We start from the raw sequence: 21,090 nt of genomic DNA, 5'->3' as shown, positions 1-21,090 counted from the left end.
GTTAGAACTAGGAGAGAGAATAAAAATACGCATGAACCTGCAGAGTCTGCCTCATGAGGCAAACATAGACTGATTTGCAGTTTGTAAAGACATAAATGAAGGGGAATGACCACACAAGGCTCCAGGTGATGAACAAACACATTAGATTCCTATTTTCCAATTTATTAAGTAGTTCCTACTTAGCCACTTTTACCACTGGTGAAAAAAACATCCAGCCAAACTGAAACACAGCAAAATTGAAAATCAGCAGGAGGGAGTGTCCTCTGCAATCCACAATTAACCTCCTGTTACTGAGGTCAAAGCTTTTGTTTAAACAACAGAGAGATAAAAGGAGACACCTGTTATTCATACCTGTAACAAAAAATCCCTAAGAAAGCTTTCATTATTTCTTCTTTGGTTTAAAGATGAACCACAGGCAACAGTCAACCCCTAGAATGTGCAGACCCCTATTCTATGCAGACCCCTAGAATGTGTAGGGGTTGTGTGATTCCCAGATTTTCATTATGCAAAGCACTTCAGATATTTAAAGTTTCATGTATTCAGTCCATCTCCTGTTCTGGATGCCATTTAACTGCTGCAGTTTTCTTGGCTGGGATAAAACAATTTGCTTTGGTTAATTGTGTCACCTCAGTTCTTGGTTACACAGCATCTGAGGTGCCTGCACCTGCAGTGGCGAAGTCTTCTGTGTGATAAGGAGGAAACCAGTACTCATGAGATAGCTGTTTGAAATTCCGTGAGTTTTGCACTTACCTTCTCTGTTACAAACATTTAGGAGTTTAATAAATCCAAATTTATATCCAGTCCTGTCATAACCAAAGAATAATTCTGGTGGGAAAGGGCTTCAGGAGGTTTCCAGTCCAACCTCCAGCTCAGAGCAAGGGCAGTTTGGCCTCCACCAGTTTGCTCAGGGCTCTGGCCAGTCTGGTCTTGGAAAACCTCCAAGGATGGAGGCGACACATCCTCCCAGAGCCCCCGCTCTACTGCTGGACTGTCCTCAGGAGGGAAAAGCTTTTCCTCATGTCCTGTGGTACTTTATACCATTCAACTTATGCCCATTGCTCTTCATCATTCCACTTCTCTCACCATATTGTGTCAAGCCTGGCTCTGTCTTCTCAATAACCTCCTTGTAGGCACTGCAGAGGGGAGGGCAGGGGGAGTAAGGGGAGAGGCCCACCTTCCCTGTAACACCCTACATCAGGCAGAGCCCTCCCACAACACCCTATAACAGGTCCGTCTCCTCCAGAACACCCTGTTTTGGGCCCAGTATCCCTCAACTCTCCCATGCCAGGCCCAGCTCCACTAGAACATCTCCTGTTACACCCAGCATCCCTCATCTTCCCTGTAACAGGTCCTGTTCCTCCATAATACCCTATATCAGGCCCAGCATCCCTCAGCTTCCCTCATGCCAGCCCCAGTTCCCTCACAACACCCTCTACCATACTCAACTCCCTCATAACACCCCATAGCAAGCCCAGCTCCCTCGTAACATCCTATACCAGGCCCAGCATTCATCAGCTTCCCCACAGCAAGCCCAGCTCCCCCACACCACTCAACAGCCCCAGTTTCCCCACACCAGGCCCAGCTGCCCTCAGCCCCAGCCACTCCAGGCCTCCCGACACTGCCAGACCGCTTGTCAGGAACCACCCAACCAGGAAAGCTCTAACTACCCCGCACCCACCAATCAGGCGGCAGCTTCCATGCAGCGGGGCTGCAGCCGCTCGTGGAGGTGCCAGAGGGTCTCCCTGAGGGTCTCTCCCTCACAGTCCCCGGTGCAGCAAACCCGCCCGCCAGCACCAGCTTGCAGAGTCTCCTCTAAGCCCTGCACTGCGTGGCTGTTCCCTTCTTGTGCCTGTGTGCAAGGGCTTATTGTTTTTGTCACGTTTGCCTTTAAGATGTCCTTTGTTCCAACATGCTGCCCTCTGTGCAAGGCAGATGTTCCAGGGCATGCAGGTGCATTTGCACAAAGGGCAGCTCTGAGGCAAACCCCACTGCTGAGAGCGGAAACCAACACTTTTTTGTAAGAGTCACAGAATCGTAGAATGGTAAGGGTGGGAACGGCCCCGCAGAACTCATCCAGCCCAAGCCCCTGTTAAAGCAGATTTCCCTTGATCACAGGGCACAGGAATGCATCCAGGTGGGTTTGGAAACCTCTCAAGAAGGAGCCTCCACATCATCCCTGCACAGCCTGGGCCAGGGCTCCATCACCTTTAGAGTAAAGTATTTTTTCCTTTTGTTTAACAGAAACTTTTTGTGTTCCAGCTTTTGTCCACTACCCCTTGTTCTGTCACTTGAGACAACAGAAAGAAGTGCCGCCCCATTGTCTTGGCATATACCTTTTAAATACTTGTGTTAAAATGGCATCATTTCATACAAGAACTAAACATTAAAAGAATTTCATGTAGGTCTTGAGCTATGAGAAACTGAGGCAAGATGCTTACTTAGTGCACACAGGTGTAGTCAGTAGGAAGACATAAATAAGTACTAACAAGCTAACCCAGAGATAGAAAGAAGGGAAGATAAAGGGTGGAGGTAATAACTTAGGAAAAGATATATCAGCAGCTAACAAGATCTTTGTGAATATATCTGCAATTAAGAAGGCGAAAACTCCTTTTAAGGCAAACCATAGGGGTTAACTAGCTCAAGGTCACACAGCAAACACTCTGAAATGACCGCCAGAGACCCCAAAAGACCCCCGACTCAAATCATAGAGCATGTGCAAGGAGGTGGAGAGTATGTAAGTAATTACCAGGAACTAAAATGAATATGCATGTATTTTCTGAGGAATATAATGAATACGTAAATCACTGAACGGTAAAGACAGCTGTCTTAGTGTGGTAAAACAGACACATTCTGGAGGAAATATCCCTGTGTGTTTCCGTTGCTGCAGCTTTAAATAAGATAATGCTGCTGTCTGAAACCCCACACTGAGTATTAGAGAGTTTACTCAGATCGGTTTTTATGGTATCAAGTTCAGTATCATCAGTACCTCCTTTAACTGTAATTTCAACAAAGACCTTACATCACCAGCTCCCTCCCACCAGCTCCACTGTGGATGACAGCGGTGATGGCAACAGGATCAGGAGCTGCTCCTGATCACACACCTCTTGCTCAGCACTTGTAGTCTCTGATAAGGATGTTAAAAACTCATGGAGATGCACCTAACAGGGAAAAACTTGTATTGTACAGCTCCCTTCTTCAGACAAAAGGCAAAATCAGAGAGCTTTTGTGGGGTGTAGTCCAACCCAGTCCCTAGCCTTATTCATTCCATCTATGTGCCAAGAAGAGATAAAAGTGTAATGGAAAAAAGATGAAAGCCAATGGTATAAACCTTATCAGAGCACAGGGTGTAATTTCTAATCCTAAAACACCATGATGAGATCTGGATCAAGAGAGGGGACCACTCCAGCAGTGCTGTGTTCGGTTCTCCCTAGTACAAGACATGGAAATACTCAGGGAGTCCAGGGAATGGCCTGGATTATCTCTGCTGTGAGGAGAGGCTGAGGGAGCTCGGATGGCTCAGGCAGGACCGGAGGAGACTCTGGGAGACTGGAGACATGGCTATCCATATCTGTAAGGAGATAGGGAGGGAGGAAGAGGGGCAGTGCCAGAGCCTGAGGCCATGGGCACAAAATAAGAAATTTCATCTGTATACAAGATACATTTTTTTTAAGAAGAAACTGTTCGGACACGGTCCTAGGCATCTGGCTCTGGGTGACCTCACTTGAGCAGGGGAGTTGGAGCAGAGGGATTGCAGAAGTTCCTTCCAACCCCAACCAGTCTGGATTTCTGTGATTCTGTGACTTCTGATGGCTCAAGATAAGTAAGGATGAGACGAGGTCACTAGACTGGAGAGGATCAAAGGAAAGACTTAGAATAGTACCTGCATCTTCCAGAGGTGGGTGAGAAACTGCCCATCTTTCTGGAGCTGGATTATAAAATCCAGAGTCTCAATGTGGCTGTTTTTGTATCAGCACAAGCTCATTTAACAAAAGGGATTTCTCTCCACAATTTTTCCAGCAGACTGAGCACTGACATGTCTCTGCCAATTTAGGGCTCAGATACTGCAAACCTCTAACTCCAGATTTTTCCAAACAATTGTAAGGAATGCAGATCCTTAAATAATCTGGTATTTATTGTCAGTATAGTGGCAGCATGGTGGTGCAGGGTTAAAAGTTCTCTCTGAGAAGAGAGTGAGAAGTCTGTTCTCTCTTCCCTCTAGTAAGATTGTAATTACTTAACACTTAAGGTAAGAGGGCTGAATCCAGACAGCTCTCTTCTGCAGTGCATGCTAGCAAATAATCTAGGTCATAGACATAATTCATAATATGAAAGCTTTCTTTAATTCTTATTTCACTCAGTCTCTTATGGTTTTCCTACTACTCATAACACTGCTGTCTCCTTCTATACACTGCTATATGTGCTCATTTTATCTACTTTTTATAACTTTTACAGCCCATGGTGGCAATCATGTTCAGGAAGAAGCAGAAGATAGGATATTTGGTCAAAATGGCAGAGTTGCACTGTAACTAAAATTCAGTCAAGTATTAGACATCCAATATTCTTAATTGGATCCAAAGCTAGAGTAAACCTTAGGTAGGTGAGCCAGAATGACTGAACGGTTATGGTTACGGTGGGTTTTGGCCACACTTTTTTGTTCCTATGTGCCTGCAAGGTGAGCAATTCACTTTGTTACAACTTGATGTTCTACCCCAGGACAGAAGAGTTAAGAAAGAAGAGCTGTTGTGGTAGATGATGATGACCATCAGAAGCAGCTTTTTCCCCTTCAGAGAGCTGCAGAAGTGTTAAGTACAACCAGGTATGACAACCATGGCAGAGGCCATAGCCTCCACGTGGTTCCCTTTTTCTTTCAAAGTTTCTGATATTTTTCCCCAAACCAATTAGATTAACAGTGAAACTGAGAACACTGTGTACATTTTTGAATTTGCTGGCTCTGACATACTTCGTTACATTCAGAAACAGTGTTGGAACAAGGATGCTCAGGAAGTAGACAGCTCAGCGTAGAACGCTGGGGAGCGGCAGAGGGAAAGAGCAGACACAGAGGGGAATTAACATAAAGGTGAGGGAAGGCTGGTGGGAGTGACAGCATAGTGAATTCAGAGATGATAAGCAGAAAATTATTAGGCACTTAAGGACAGAGCCTGGGAAGAGAGGAGAAAAGCAGATGGAGTATAGGTTTGGAAACAGCACATGTTTGGAAATGGAGCATGAGTTTGCCCAGAGGTTCCTTCCTACCTGTGATTCTGTGAAACGGGGACCTGCAGACCAGAGAAAATGAAAAGGAACTGCTGAGCATGAGAGGGGACAGAGGACTGTTTCTAAAAAAGCCTGAGTCTGTTTGATCACTCTCTTAAAAGAGAAAAGCTTTTGCAAATGTTTGAGAGAAATGATTGTCAGCCAGGCTGAGAGAGGCATGAGGAAGGGAAAGCAAAGGTTATAATTAATATCTTGCTGAATTAGTGAGAAGCAATTTTTTGAGGGTTCAAATGAAAGTGGAAACTTGACTCTGAACTTCAGAAGAAAATCTGCCTGAAGTGACAACACAATTTGGCTTCTTTATTGCACCTATCAGGAGGAAGCACCATCACAGCAATACTGATGCTTCTGTTGAGAAACAGCCAAGGGGGAAAAGAAAGGAGAGAGAAAATTCCCTAAAGCTGGCACCTCATTTTGACATCAACTCTCTCCTGCTGGAAACAAAGCTCCCATTTATCCAGTTGCCTTATCTTCCCCTGTAATACTTTCCTCACTAATGTGCCCTAATTAGATCCCTCTTTCTCACTGCAGATCACTCTCCTAAGGCCACGGGCATTACTGTTAGCTGAATGGCATCCCAAGCGTTGATTCACAGTTGGACACGGTCAGGAAAACAGGCTGGGCTGGAAAACATAAATCCTACCTGGAAAGCATCATGACTTCACCTATCTATCACAAGCTTTTGTAATCCCAGGACTAGCACTTCCTCTGCAACTTGATTCATAACTCCTTACAGATTTTTATTTTACTAAGGAGTAAATCTAACCCTGATAAAGCATTTCTTTTCTAAGGATTATGGGGAACAAAACAATACAGTTGAGGAAACACCTGCAATGAGACACTCAGGGGACTAATTCATCTTGCTTTTTTCATTGGGAGATACAGATCACTTGAAGTACAAACACTTAACCACTCCATCCTGCACGCACACAATTAACACTATCTACACAACAGTCATTCCTCAAGCAGGGAAAATAATCAGTCCTCCTCCTTCTAATACCCAGCAGAAATGCAAGGTAGTCACCATCTTCTCCTTCTCCTTCTTCCCTCTATCTATACATACACGCTGCACCCACAGAATTTTCTGAAAGGCAAAATATGGCCCTAACTAGGGGGTGAAAGTCAGTAGATTTAATTAGTTTCCAAAAAACTCCTTCCATTTACTAAAGCAGACTGTGGGAAGCTAAACACACTCATCAAAAGATGGGTGACAAGAAATAACATCTTATGTCCTCTAAAATAATGATGTTTAAAAGTCCAGATGCTTATTTAAGGAAAAAGCAAAAGAACTCAACAGCACAAGACTTTGAATAATCTTTAAGAGAAAGGGATGTTTTAGCAGAGCCTTGTTTATCAGGAACCAACCAGGAAGTGCTGAATTGCCTACCTGCAGGGTGCAGCTTCACTGAGAAAGGCTGTTTACCAGGAAAAAAAAATGGCAACAATCCCTTAGACAGGCTCCAGATGGGGCTACTTACCTGTTTGAGTGCCTTCTTGCTGTGCTTCTGGGATGAGGAGATGACTTTGCCTGTCTGGATGGAAGGTGATGGACAGCCTGACTGAGGAGAGGATGTCTGTGACAGTCTAGATGACACTAGAAGAAGAAGAAAAAAAATATGCATAATCTCACCTTTATACATTTGCCTGCAGCATGTGAGCCAGCCCTCACCATTTCATGAGGCTCATGAAAACTGCACCTCTAGCAAATGTTGGTTTTGTATGAAGAATCATTTCTGTTTCCTCCCCACCACCAAGGCGGCTGTTGTTCCTCTAAAAGCCAATGGCAATTCCTATGACCAACTTCAGATTTTTCTTGTCCGTCTCTTTTTTATCAGTCTTGTAAATAGCTGCTATCAAAAAACACTGCAGCTTGAGAAAAACTTTTAGATTTAGGTAGGTGTAGCCAATTCAAATCTAACTGGAAATACAGACAAAGGCAATGGCTGTCTCCATCGGGAATGGCCTGTGGTCAGATGCCTAACTGAGAGCAGTTTTTGAGCAGATTTAATCTGGATCCCATGTGAGAGCAGGAAGATAAATGACATGCAAAGGAAGTGGAACTCTACTATCACTTGCTCCTTTTAAAAAAGAAATATGGGAATATACAGGATATCCCAATAAATGAAGGTATATTGTCAGGGGATGAGCTTAAAGAAATGCACTGCTCACTATACAGAGTCCTAAAGCAGAAGGCTTCTAGTTTCAGGTGATTTAGACTTTTAAATGGTCTTGTTACAAGCAACAAACCAGACATGAATTAAATAACAGCTTGAGTATACTACTGTTTGGCACAAGATACTCAGAATCCTGCTTTGGCATCCAGGAGGTGATGGACACAGGGCCAGCCAGGGAAACCATTTGCTCCCAGGATTTCAGAATCAGGGTTTTGCCTTTATTGGCTTGGCAAATACATCCTGCACTGGCCGGCAGCCATGAGGAACCCACCACATGTACCTCTACAAAACGCCAGGTAATAAGCACACTAGGGCTGGCCAAAGCTGTTTGGCTGCTGATACTGAAACGGTACCACAAAATGCCATTAACTGCCATGTGTTGCCTTGCACAAAACGCCATGTAGGCACAGCCAAGAACACCAGTGAGATACGACTCTAGAGGTAAATCTGAGACTGGCTATGGAAAGTGACAACTGACAAGAAAGCAATAAAAGTTTCCAAATTCATGGTCTGTGTGTCAATCTGCAGGTGAATTTGTGTAGATAATCATGTCCACTGGAAGATCAAGGAAACAAAAGAAAGAATAATGGAGGTGGCGGGACACACATGATATGATCCCTACCATTAAGGAGAATAAAGAGATTCCCATGTAAATGTTTTGTTTAAACGAACCACTGCTTCCTGAAGCAATAATTTCTAGAATACTCCATAAGCTAGTATCCTCCTGCAACAGGAGTTAAGAGATAACAAAGTACAATTCTATCATGTAGCATAGACATGAAATGAAAAGAGCAAGTTTTTCAGAAGGCACACAAAACAGAGATGAGGCAACATCAGACTCGGAAATGTCATTAAAACCAACAAGAACAAAAAAAGGTATAGTAAGAAACAAGTAATTCAAAAGTCACTAACAAGATCACCAGAGCCAGATGACACACAAACACGGCCGAAGATGACACAGTCACACAGCAAGCAGAATTACTATTTAAAAGGCAAAAACCCCACTCTCATGATGTTACGCTATGACTGGAAAGCAAAAGTACTTCAAAACAGCAGTAAGAACATTTGCAAACTTGCATTCCTCCCCCCATTTGGTGAGAAACAACAGTTCAAGAATAAGATCAGAGTGTGATGAGCACCTGGAGAGGAAAAGCAGAACCCTCAAACTCATCAGAATGCTCTGAATGCATCGATGGAGAGAACTGGAAGCAAAGAAAGTCTGTTGTTAAGAGCTCGCTAACACTGCCAGAGATTTTCAACAAAAGGCTTCTAAAAATTATGTGTCTATTGTTTAAAAAACAAAGAATTGGCATAGCTCTGATGCTGGATGGGACAGAAGGCAAAGAACAGAATCAGGCAAGAAATCTGCAAAAATTCTGCAAGGTCACATACTAAGTAGGGAGTTTAGTGCTTATTTGTAGAAGACTGGAAGGCAGGAAATAGGAAAATCTTAAATATTTAGTTCAGTTAAGGTCAGAGAGAATTGTGTGGCAATTCAGAGAAATACAATCCAGAGAACAAAAGACCAAAAACGCAGAGTAAAACATTAAAAAAGGAGTGAGTTTTTAGAGGAAAAAATCCCAATATACTCATAGAACCTGAATTATGCCAGAATCCCCAAATGATGGGGGTTGGCAGGGCCCTGCAGAGCTCATGCAGCACAAGCCCCTGCTCAAGCAGCTTCCCCTCCATCAGGGGGCACAGGAACGTGTCCAGACAGGTTTGGAAACCTCCCGAGAAGGAGCCTCCACACCCTCCTTGGACAGCCTGGGCCAGGGCTCCCTCACCTCAACACCAAAAAAGTTTCTCCTCCTGGGCCAGAGACACTTGCTGGGTTCCAGCTTGTGCCCATTACCCCTTGTCCTGGCACTGGCCACCCCACAACAAACACTGGACCCATCCTCTCCACACTCACCCTTTGGGGATTTCTCAGCATTGATGAGGTTCCCCCCTCAGCCTTCTCTTCTCCAGGCTGAACAGCCCCAGGTCCCACAGCCTTTCCTCCTCACAGAGATGTTCCAGTGCCCTCAGCATCTTGGTAGGCCCGTGCTGGCCTCTTTCCAGCAGTTCTCTGTCTTTCTGGAACTAGGGAGCTCCGAAGAGGACCCAGGACTCCAGATGAGGCCTCACCAGGGGAGGGAGAGAGACTTCCCTTGACCTGCTGCCCACTCTCTTCATGCCCCCCAGGATGCCATTGGACTTCTTGCCCTTGAGGGCACATTGTTGGGTCATGTTTATTTGCTGCCCACCAGCACTCCCAGGTCTCTCTCTGCAGAGCTGCTCTCCAGCAGGTCACCCTCAGCCTGTCCTAGTGCAGGGGCTTGTTCCTCCCAGGTGCAGGACTCTGCACTTCCCCTTGGCGAACCTTAGGAGATTCTTCTCTGCCCAACTCTTGAGTCTGTCTAGATTTCAAAGTGATTGAAATCTATTTCAAGAGATATGATTGTTAGTAACTTCAAGACATTTGAATAGCAGGAACATAAACCACATCCTCTCTGAAGCCAATTGTGTCTGAAACTACAAGTTCTGTTTGAAATAAAAGCATTAAGCTAAATACAGGCTACTGTTCTCCAGTCTCATACTCTGTTCATGTCTTAATTTTTATGCTGTCTTTAAACAAAGAAAAAAAAATCTTTTCAAAGCAGGAATGGCAGCACAGGCTAAACCCCACACCTGGGAAGACAACTTATCCCCGAAGCCATTACAATAAAAGCCACATGATATTCTGTGGATTCTTCGAGTGTGTAAAAGCCTCAAGCGCCAGAGTGGCCATTGTCTTAAACTGGCAGCTGCAACCACAATGGGTTCTCCCGGACAAATAGGAACACTTGAGAAAGCCAAGTCACAGCTGCCTGAGCTCAGCTGAGGGCCCACAAAGTGCATGGGAGATGGATGGGAGGATAAATCTGTCAGAAGTCACCCTTGGGTCCATGGGCCCAAAAGCTCTCAAGGTTACATCATCTGAAGAACTTTGCACACAGCCAAGCAGAGGTGTAACACAGATATGCATGCGTATAAAAACGATCAGACTCTCCTAAGGACAAGGCTTGACAAGCTGAATTGGCTTCCTTTAAACAGAGTTTCAGTAATGTTAGTTTTGTCATCAGACTTTCTTATAATTTTTAAAATATATGGAACTGAGACTGTATCTCTTGATGCCCTTAAATCCTGCAAGTGCTTTCAGAGAGAAGCTGCAGCATAGTTACAGACAGCAGTGCACGCAGGAAGACACACTGATTTTAAACTACTGGATGTGTTGCTTTGCCCTGTTCCTACCTAAATAAGGATTGCCTTGACCAGTTAAACTGTGGGTGTGAAATTTCAGTAGATTTTGTGACTTGAAACAGTAAACAAAATCCCCTCATTGCAAAGAGGTATACAAGAGGTGGGATAGAGATGTCACAGAATCACAGAACTGTTTAGATTGGAAAAGACCTTGAAGACCCTCAAGTCCAACCCCCCCCCCCCCCCACAGTGCCAAGCCCACCACTAACCCATGTCCCTCAGCTACAGGGCTTTGCAATAGCTCCAGGGACGGGGACTCCACCACCTCCCTGGGCAGCCTGGGACAGGGGCTGACAACCCTCTCAGGGAAATACTTCTTCCTCAGCTCCAATCTAAACCTCCCCTGGGGCAACTTGAGGACATTTCCTCTTGTTCTATCATTTGTTACTGGGGAGAAGAGACCAACTCCCATCTCACTACACCCTCCTGTCAGGCAGTTCCAGAGAGTGCTGTATTACTCCTCAGGCTCCTCCTGTCCAGGCTGAACACCCCCAGGGCCCTCAGCCCCTCCCCAGCACACTTGTGCTCCAGCCCCTTCCCCAGCTCCGCTGCCCGGCTCTGGACACGCTGCGGCCCCTCAGTGTCCCTCTGGCAGTGAGGGGCCCAACACTGAACACAGCACTCGAGTTGCAGCCTCACCAGGGCCCAGAACAGGAGCATAGATACCCTGACTAGCATGCTAACTATTTACCAGTATGAAGCAAAATAAAACTATTATAAATAGGTTAAAAGTAAAGGAAAAATAAATATGCAATTAGTAGAGGATTTCTGACTCAAAATACATTCAAATCAGAAAAAAAAAGCTGTAACAGTCTGCAAAAGTAAAATTAATCTGACAGGAAAAGTCTTTTGCTTAAGCTTTGGCTGAAGATAAATGTACCCAAACACTGCCCAGAGCCTGTATTTTGACACTGCACAGGCTCAGTGATATAAGCAAAGGGCAGAGCTCTCTGAATTGCTTGTACAACAGTTCCTAGAACAGTGTTTTTTTCTGGGTCTCTCATCCTTTATCCTTTAAAGATCAGAGCTAACTACAGTTTTAAATATACTATGCAACAAAAGAAACTCTCATCTTTTCGTAGGTGGAATCAAATTATTTTTGAGCAATGAAATTGTTCTGCTAAATTTATACTCAGAGTATTTTAAAACAGCATACTATGGATAAAAAGCCTTTTGCTGGATAACTGCTTCATGAGCATCACCTAACAAACTGCCCTAGGTGCATGCACTGCAGAGGCCACTGCCATCTTCTGAGTGGGTAACGCATCCTTATAACTCATTAGCAGCCTGAAAACTGTAATCCTGCTGACAGTCTAAATTTGGCACAGAGGCAGTGCTCTCTGTACAGTCTTCAGACATCAGATACTAACTCTTTGCCTTTAAAAGGACCAAAATGCAGCATGATCTGGACCCAAGCCCTGTCTCATCAGCAGGCGCTGCTCTCGCCACTGCTGCAGCAGAGCTTGGTGCAAAGCCACGTGGGCACAGGGACTGGGTACTCACCTCTGCATCCTGGCTGGAGCTCAGGTGTGCGAGCTTTACTGGGCTTTTGTCTCTGTTTTTTGGGGGGACTTGGGAGAGAGTATAGGGTCACAGAATCCCTGAGTAGTGGGAGTTGGCAGCGCCCCACAGAGCTCATCCAGTGCCACCCACTGCTCAAGCAGGTTCCCCTTGATCAGGGTGCACAAGAACATGTTAAGGCAGGCGGCTTTGGAAACCTCCTGAGAAGGAGATTCCACACCCTCCCTGGGCAGCCTGTTTGATTTGCTGCCTACCAGCACTCCCAGGTCTCCCTCTGCAGAGCTGCTCTCCAGCAGGTCACCCCCAGCCTGTCCTGGTGCAGGGGGTTGTTCCTCCCCACGTGCAGGACTCTGCACTTTCCCTTGCTGAACCTCAGGAGGTTCCTCTCTGCCCCACTCTCAGCCTGTCCAGATCTGGCTGAATGGCAGCACAGTCTCTGGTGAATCAGCCACCTCTCCTAGTTTTGTGTTATCAGCAAGTTTGCTGATGACACAAAATATAATAGGAATATAATATGAAATTATAATAGTAGGTCTGGAGTTCCTGCTCAAGGGGTTGCATGCATTTCCATGGGGTCGTCTGCCTCAAAGTCTACACATTGAGACAGAAAGGCTGCACTTTGCTCAACTGGAAAGAAAGTACAGTCAAGTTGAACTAAAAATACAATTCCTCCCCTTCAACGATGTGCAGTCATAAGCTTAAAATAGCCCAGTTTTAAACAGCTAATGAGCTCCAGATGTATTACATGAAAAACTTGTAGTGAAAGCCAGTAAAACATATTTTGTGAAGCTCAGAAATGTCTCTGGTTAATCCAATGCCCTTCTTCTCCACAGGTATGCTGGAATGAGAAGCTGACCATTTTAAAAGAGTTCTCCCTTATGTGACTGTCCCTTGCTAGAATGAAGGTAGAAATAATCCCCCAAAAATACTGTCTAACTGCAACTTCCCAGAACTCCCGCTCCCGCATTTATCCCTGTAAAGCTGACGCACTGTTTTGGCAAGGATTACACAGTCTGATATAAGATTATATTTTTATAAGAATAAAAAAGAACCAACTGTTGGCTTCATATGGAGAGACTGGGGGGTGTCTTGCACCAGCAGCTCTGAGAAAATACAGGTACTCACTGAGTCCGTGTTTGGTTGCTCATATGCCTTGGTCATTTTCCCTAAGCTCTCTACCCTCTTTCTCTCACAATTTAAAGCCTTCTTAGAGTAAATTTATTCATCCTTAGTTACAGTGAGCAATTCCTCCACTCTAGGAAAGGACATTGGTTCAATACTGACAAAGACCTTAAAAAAGAGGGGGAAAGAGAAAAAAGCAGCTCTACAGCTCTTTGCTCTAGTGTAGAAATAAAGTCACACCAAGCAGCTCTCACTCAGCAGCTTAACACTCTGAAGTAGTGGATCGCTTTGGGAAAGGACTTACAACTGAGCTTCCAGTAGTAGCAAAGGACTCTACGTCAAATCATTGAGACATTGCCACAGAAGTCTACTCTGTGTGTCAATGATGGCTCTTCATCAGAGGGATGGGTCAAGGCAGAGCTATCTGGGATGCAGGACCAAGCCCAGCCCTCCAGGCTGACTATGGGGCTTGTGCACATCCATTAGCATTCTAATCATTTCACACACCACCTCTGTCATAGAACCTTAGCAGCTACAGAGATCTCACAGTTAACAAACCCCAAGCTTACCTAAATGACACAGAAGTGGTTCTGGTTTCAGTCTAGGCACGGGGACAGCACATGACTACGTTTATGATTCTCAGCGTGTAGTGCATGTAGGAAAACTAGCCACAGACTCTGCTGCAGACAGTATGTGTGCAAGAGGAAGAAGTCCTCAGCCCAGCAGGCTCAGAATCTAATTATTAAACAAACAAACAAAAACCAGTAAAAAGACAAGCTTAGTAATTTGTACCCCTATCGCTTCCTGACCTGAAGAATTTTCAAGTTTTCTAGAGACACACAGCCATGACAAAGTCAGATATGGGCACAGCTCCCCATGTTTAAGAAGTCAGACCATGATCATTAAAATGTGCTGAGTTTAAAGATATTTTATTGATCCAAACAAGTGGTTTTTTAGCTCTTGTACTGGAAGGAAGAAGAGAAATAAAGTATTTTACAGTAACTCATAAAAAAAATTACAGCTGTAAGTGCAAATTACCTCAGCTGACATCAAATAAGCCAACGCCAATGAGTTGTTTTGTTGTTTGGGGTTTTTTTTTGTTGAAAACCAAACATTATAGCAGATGTGTGCCTTCAGGAAAAAGTCAAGAGTGCAAGGGTGAGTGATAAATCTGGATTACTCACAATAGGCACTACTGGAACTCAGAGAGCTGAGAGAGCCATCACTCATTCCTCCATCAATAAACAACCCATTCTCACTGAAAATCATTTGACAACCGACCTTGGCTGCTGCCCCTGCCTGGTCTCAGCACATTACTGCAAAAATTTCAGTGTTTGCTTTTTACATCACTTGAAGTTGAGGTTTGAATGCAAAGAACACTTTGTTCTTCCCCCAAAGAATACCCTTAGAGCTCAAAGAACTTTGCAGTTCATCTGAAGTTCTCTCCTCTTGGACGCTGAGAAGCAGATGTGAAATTACTGAGGTCAAGGCCAGTTGTGTAAACTTAAGAATTGAACCCTTGCAGTCCATCCTGTCAAGGCTTCTTGCTGCCGAAAACTCAGGTGCTGGTGTTTCTGGTGACAGCTTTATGTACTTCAGGTCTATCCCTGAAAGTCCCTACAAGGGCAGTGGAGAAAACCTGTCCTAAACTAATCAACAATACCTGTACCACTTCATGATAAGATCAAAAGACAGGAATGCAGGCTCTGAGTAACAGCACTGCTGAAGTTCCCCAGCCATGGTGGAAAGGCTGTCTTCTTCTTGGCCAAATATCTGATGACCAAAGGTAACCAGGTGGCTACTGTCATGAGGTTGGTGTAAAGAGGGATCACAGAGGCCTCTGCACCACTCCATGAGTACACTTGACACCAATGGCCAATGACAGCGTTGAAACAAGAGAGTAAGGAGGATGTGATAAAACACAAGGAAAAAATCATGTTAGGTGGTTTTATATGATGCTATAAAAGTATGGAAAATGTCTATATTAAGGTGAGGAAACAGGAAAATCTTCCTTGGAGCATATTAGCATAAGAATTATTTCTAAAAAAAGTCAGTGTTTTATGTTCTTACACCAGAAAAGCTTCTAGCACTAACATTTAACTATTAAAGCATTTTTTACATGACCGATACCTAACTGATGGTGCTCACTTTCCTGGTACCCTTTTGTAGCTCAGTGTGAAGAGAACACATGCTCCAATGAACCTCTAAAATGACCCTTATCATTTGACCGATAGTGGCTTGACATATAGTTTGACAGATGAGGCAGCAGCGTGCCCAGGTGGGCAAGAAGGCCAGTGGCACCTTGGTTTGTATCAGCAGTGGTGTGGCAGCAGGCCCAGGGCAGTGGCCGTCCCCTGTGCTGGGCCCTGGTGAGGCCGCAGCTCGAGTGCTGTGTTCAGTGTTGGGCCCCTCACTGCCAGAGGGACACTGAGGGGCCGCAGCGTGTCCAGAGCCGGGCAGCGGAGCTGGGGAAGGGGCTGGAGCACAAGTGTGCTGGGGAGGGGCTGAGGGCCCTGGGGGTGTTCAGCCTGGAGGAGCCTGAGAGGAGACCTTCTTGCTCTTGGCAGCTCCCTGACAGGAGGCTGTGGCAGGGTGGGGGGCAGTCAGTCTCTGCTCCTGAGCTACAAGCAACAGGACAAGAGGAAATGGACTCAATTGCAACAGGGGTTTAGATTGGAGCTGAGGAAGAACTTTTTTCCCTGAGAGGGTTGTTGGATGCTGGCACAAGCTGCCCAGGGAGGTGGTGGAGTCCCCATCCTTGGAGGGATTCCAAAGCTGTGTAGATGTGGCTGAGGGACACGGTTTAGTCGTGGTTGTGGCAGTGCTGGGAGGAACAGTTGGACTTGATGATCTCAAAGGTTTTCTTCAACCTGAACGAGTCTGTGATTCTATGATTTGCATGGGTCAGTCACTGCACTCCTAGGAGTGCATAGTTTTTTAAAAAAATATAACAAAGTGCAGCACCAGACACAAAAGACACCAACAGCACTTGCTGTTGAGTACATTTTCAAGCAGTGCCATCTCCTTGAAGAGTCTGTCAGAAGCCAAAGCCTGGTGTCAAGTGTGAGGTGCCCACAAAGCTTAAGGGAGCATCTGTTCAGTCTTGTACTGGTATCATATTTTTTTATTAACAAATTAAGTGAATCTAATCACTACAAAACTCATTCTGAATGGGAGTATTTGCTCTGAAAAAGTAAAACCTGAACTGAAATACACTCCCTACAACTTGGTTCCCTTCAAAACAACCACTCGAGGCAGCATAGGATTGTGAGGAAAACTGTGTAAATTGTAGCTGAGATTCTTCTTATGCTTCTTTACAGAATCCTACAGTATAATGTCTTCTTTTTTGAGTATTCCCTGTGGCTGCCTACTAATACCCAGCATACTGAAGACATGTGCCTTCCTGAGCCAGAACAATCTATCTGGGGCACAGTAAATTTGTTATGGCACAGGAGCAAATGAACTGATCTAATGGCTTGTTCAAGCAAGTCTTACAGCTGCCACTCCAGAGGCACAGCCCCAGTCCTTCCCTCAGACTGTCCAACATGCATCAGGTCCCTCTAGGAGTTGATCCAAAAAGCTCATCATGAACGAGGCTGAGAGTCTTTTTATCATTTACTTTATTTTTGTAGGGAGTGCTGGCTCACAGTGGGGTTCCCACAGCTGCCCTAATCTACCCAGAGTCAGCAAAGGCAGTGCACAGTGCACAGGCCAGGACCTGGGCAGCGAGAGGCTTCTGGAACTGGACTGGAACGTCTCTCTGAGGAGAAAAGGCTGCGGGACCTGGGGCTGCTCAGCCTGGAGAAGAGAAGGCTGAGAGGCACCCTTATCAATGCTGATGAAGCCTTGGCCCAGGCTGCCCAGGGAGGTTGCGGAGTCTCCTTCCTTGGAGGTCTTGAGGATCCGCCTGGATACGTTCCTGTGCTCTCTGATCAAGGGGAACATGCTTTAGCAGGTGCTTGTGCTGTATGAGCTCTCCAGGGCCCTGCTAATCCCCACTGTTTGGGATTTTGAGCAGCTCAACTGACTCTCCACATCTTTTCACAGCAGATACTTAGAGGCCAATGTCAGCGGGACCATATGCTTTGGATACTTTGTTTTGGGGTAAAAGACCACATTCCTAGGTTGCTCACTCCCAACACAGAGCAAATTAGAGGTGGTCCAATATGAAGCTATTTAAGGCATAGAACAGGGAAAGATATGGTCACGTTTCTTTCAACAGCCCTCCACACTCCTGCATCACATACCACTTTGCATGGCTGCACTGGGAGCAGCATGGCTGTTCTTGTTTTGAAGAGCTATTCACAACTACCTAAGTAGCTCACAGGTCTCTTTGTTTGTTGTTACTGCAACTTGTCTCTGCCAGTGTACTTTTTAATAAAACAAAAGAAGCTGTTTAAGAACTCTGTATGCTGATCTGGAAGGATCTCCCACCCAAGAATGCAGTGGCAAACCAGGAACCTGCACAGCTCTGCACATCACTCTCCAGCTGCCACTCTGCCTGCCAAGTGTCTCACCGAGAGACCGCCTGAATGGGCTTGTGGTGCTGAGATACACAGGCCCAACCACACACCTTCAAGAACAGCACTAGGGCTTGACAGAGGATTATTTGATTATTGTGTGTTTCAAGAGTACACGAGGGTGATAAGCAGCTGCGCCTGGACTGTAGCAGCAGCAATGTCAATGTCAATAGAAGTGTTTCATGTTTTGGAGAAGAACCATGAATTACCATTACACTGAAGCTTCCTGTTTTTCACCCATGAAGTAGCATTTTTTTTTCAGTGGTGAAAGCACACAGTTGACCTGGAAACAGCTGACTTACCCGATATAGGAATTCTCCAAACAAAGATATGATTATGAACATCCCAAACTCCCAATGACCTCATTTAACATCAGCTCTAGAGTATTTCATTAAAATACAGGCCTGTGGCTCACAGTCCTAGATTAGGGATAAAAGTATAGCCACTATAAATGAACTTAAACTGTTTCCCTGCATTCCCCTCCCTACTTTTACCTCCTGTCACTTCAGTGAAGTGACTGCAAGCTCCTCAGGGCCGGAATCCTGCATACAGCATGCAGAAACACAGCCTCTGCTCCAGGAGCTGTGCTGAAACATGTCCAGCTAAGGGTCTACTATCACAGAGCAGGAAACTTAAAGACAATTGAATTGAGTTTCTTCTCTCTGGTTGAGAGATCAGTTTCTAAAGACCACGGTCAAAAAAAACCCAAACCCACAACAAACCAACCCAGGTCGAAGCTCTTCCTCACACAGTTGTTTGTGATTAACTCCTCCTGATTCACTCCATATGGGAGCAGTCGCTTAAGAACAGTCTGCATGTGGAATTAATTGTTGACAGCACTTCCAACTCATACCTTAAACTAATTTTGATTCATTTGCCAATGTACATTCAAAATAGCTGAGAAAAGTTAAATCTTGTCAGCTCCAGCTCAAGTGCACGTCAGTGCCTGCGGGCAGCTAGAGTTCCCCCCAAGGGCTGTCCCAGAAACTGCTGCATTTGACAATGGATTCCACAACCCTAAAGTGAAAAAAAGGAAAGAGTCAAGCTGAGATGCCGCTGTGCTCCTTGTCCCCGGAGTTCTGAGCTTTGCCCTTCATCCCTGCTGCAGAGTCTCCATGCTCAGAAAGCTGGGTACAACAGTAGGGAAGCAAAAAAATGTGGTTTTTTTTCAGCAAGAAACTACACAGCCAAATTTGAAGTCCTGGGCTGAGGCCCTACCACGGCAGTATGTTAAAAGCCTGACTTCACCAGCGTAAGTGGACCAAAAAAAATAATTTCCCCACACTTTATTCTCAGGAGCAGTTGAGGAGAGAGACTTGGAGGTGTTGGTGGATGAGAAGCTCAACATGACCCAGCAACATGATCTGGCAGCCCAGAAAGCCAACCCTGCCCCAAGCTGCATACCCAGCACCATGGGCAGCAGGGTGAGGGAGGGGATTCTGCCCCTCTGCTCCACTCTGGGGAGACCCCCCTGCAGTGCTGCCTCCAGCTCTGGGCACCAACAGCACAAGGACACGGAGCTGCTGGAGTGAGTCCAGAGGAGGCCACGGAGATGATGCGAGGGCTGGAGCCCCTCTGCTGTGGAGACAGACTGAGGGAGTTGGGGGTGTTCAGCCTGCAGAAGAGAAGGCTCTGGGGAGACCTTCCAGTGGCCTCCAGTCCCTAAAGGGCTGACAAGAAAGGCTGAGAAGGACTTTATGCAAGGGCCTGGAGGGACAGGACAAGGGGAGATGGCTCCAAAGTGACAGAGGGGAGACTGAGATGAGCTCTTGGGAAGAAGTTTTTCCAAGCTGTGAGGGTGGTGAGGCCCTGGCACAGGTTTCCCAGCGAGGCTGCAGCTGCCCCATCCCTGACAGTGTTCAAGGACAGGTTGGATGGGTCTTGGAGCAGCTTGGTCTGATGGAAGTGTCCCTGCCCAGGGCAGGGATTTGGAGCACGTGGGTCCCTTCCCACTCAAACCACTCTGTTATTTTACAGTAAGATGGCAAAGTGCTGACGGCACAGGGAGTGTGGCTGCACTGTCAGCAAGGGCAGAAACAGTCTGAGGCACCAATACAGGTACTTCCTTTTAAGAGAACTAATTTCCCACAAGCAAACTTGACTGGTCAGGAACACATTTCCATAGAAGGTGAAATTGAAAACTGCAGGTGGTTACAGAGATATTCATTAGACTGTCAGTAAGGCACAGGCCACCCAATCACCCATCAGAAATAAGGGACAAAAATATTTTTCTCCTAGTTGAGCAGTGAAGGAAGCAATTGGAGTAAAAAATGTATTAGATCTTGCTTTGAGACCTTCACAGTTGAGGATGACTACCAAGCTGATAGTAATCACTGTGAGTTTGCTACTATTGAGGCTAAAAATAAAAAGAGGCTGTTACATGGCCAAGATTTATTTGAAAAGCAAAGTACAGGAGAAATGCCTGTTCCTCTGTCGTACACACAGGGCAATGCTACCCAGACAAGAGCTTTTAGAACAGATGGTATCCAGTTCTTACAAACTAAATTTCAGTAAGGCTAAAATAATTTTTATCCTCTACTGCTAAAACAAGATGTTTTCCGTCACTTGGGGCAAACAATGGGCAAGACCCATCAATGGTCAGGAAGGCTCCTCACATCCTTACGTCTCAACAGTGTGTATATATACATATAGTTTATACATGGTTGGACAGGAAATTCAACCAAATTGAGTGCACTTTTGAAAAACACCGTAACACAGTGAAGTCCCACTAGAGACACATGATTTGCATGGAACTGGTGCTGCAACCAAAACTTGATGTGCTAGTGACAGCTTGCTCCCCAGCTGTAAGGCCTAGCTGAAATAGGAACACCCTCATCTGCCTAAAATACATGTGGTCCATAAAGATAAAGAGTTGTCAAAGGGTGCAGGTTCTGCCCCAAACACAAGAAAGAGTGATTGCTCCATCAACATGGTTCTGACTGGCAGAAGCAATTCTATTGTGTGAGACTGTTTCGTCTCCTTGATGGGCTGACCTGGTCCTCTCATCACAGAATCACAGAATCATAGCATGTTGAAGGTTGGCAGGGTCCTGTAGAGCTCATCCAGCCCAAGCCCCTGCTCAAGCAGGTTCCCCTCCATCAGGGGGCACAGGAACGTGTCCAGGTGGGTTTGGAAACCTCCCAAGAAGGAGCCTCCACACCCTCCCTGGGCAGCCTGGGCCAGGGCTCCCTCAC

General features: G+C 45.6%; 1 protein-coding gene across 10 annotated transcripts in view; it reads right to left on the bottom strand.

Annotated features, from left to right (window-relative positions):
* Positions 1 to 21,090, bottom strand: part of ASXL2 (ASXL transcriptional regulator 2) — a 123,828-nt gene that overhangs the window by 29,467 nt on the left and 73,271 nt on the right. For all 10 annotated transcript variants that reach the window (XM_061990271.1, XM_061990273.1, XM_061990275.1 and 7 more), the window contains one exon: positions 6,753 to 6,868. In XM_061990271.1, coding sequence (XP_061846255.1) covers positions 6,753 to 6,868 — 116 coding nt within the window. The remainder of the gene's footprint in view (positions 1 to 6,752; positions 6,869 to 21,090) is intronic.

The sequence above is a fragment of the Colius striatus genome, chromosome 2 (assembly GCF_028858725.1).
Source record: "Colius striatus isolate bColStr4 chromosome 2, bColStr4.1.hap1, whole genome shotgun sequence".
Classification (NCBI taxonomy): Eukaryota; Metazoa; Chordata; class Aves; order Coliiformes; family Coliidae; genus Colius; species Colius striatus.
Note: the sequence above shows the minus strand (reverse complement) of the source record. Positions and strands in the feature narration are given on the sequence as shown.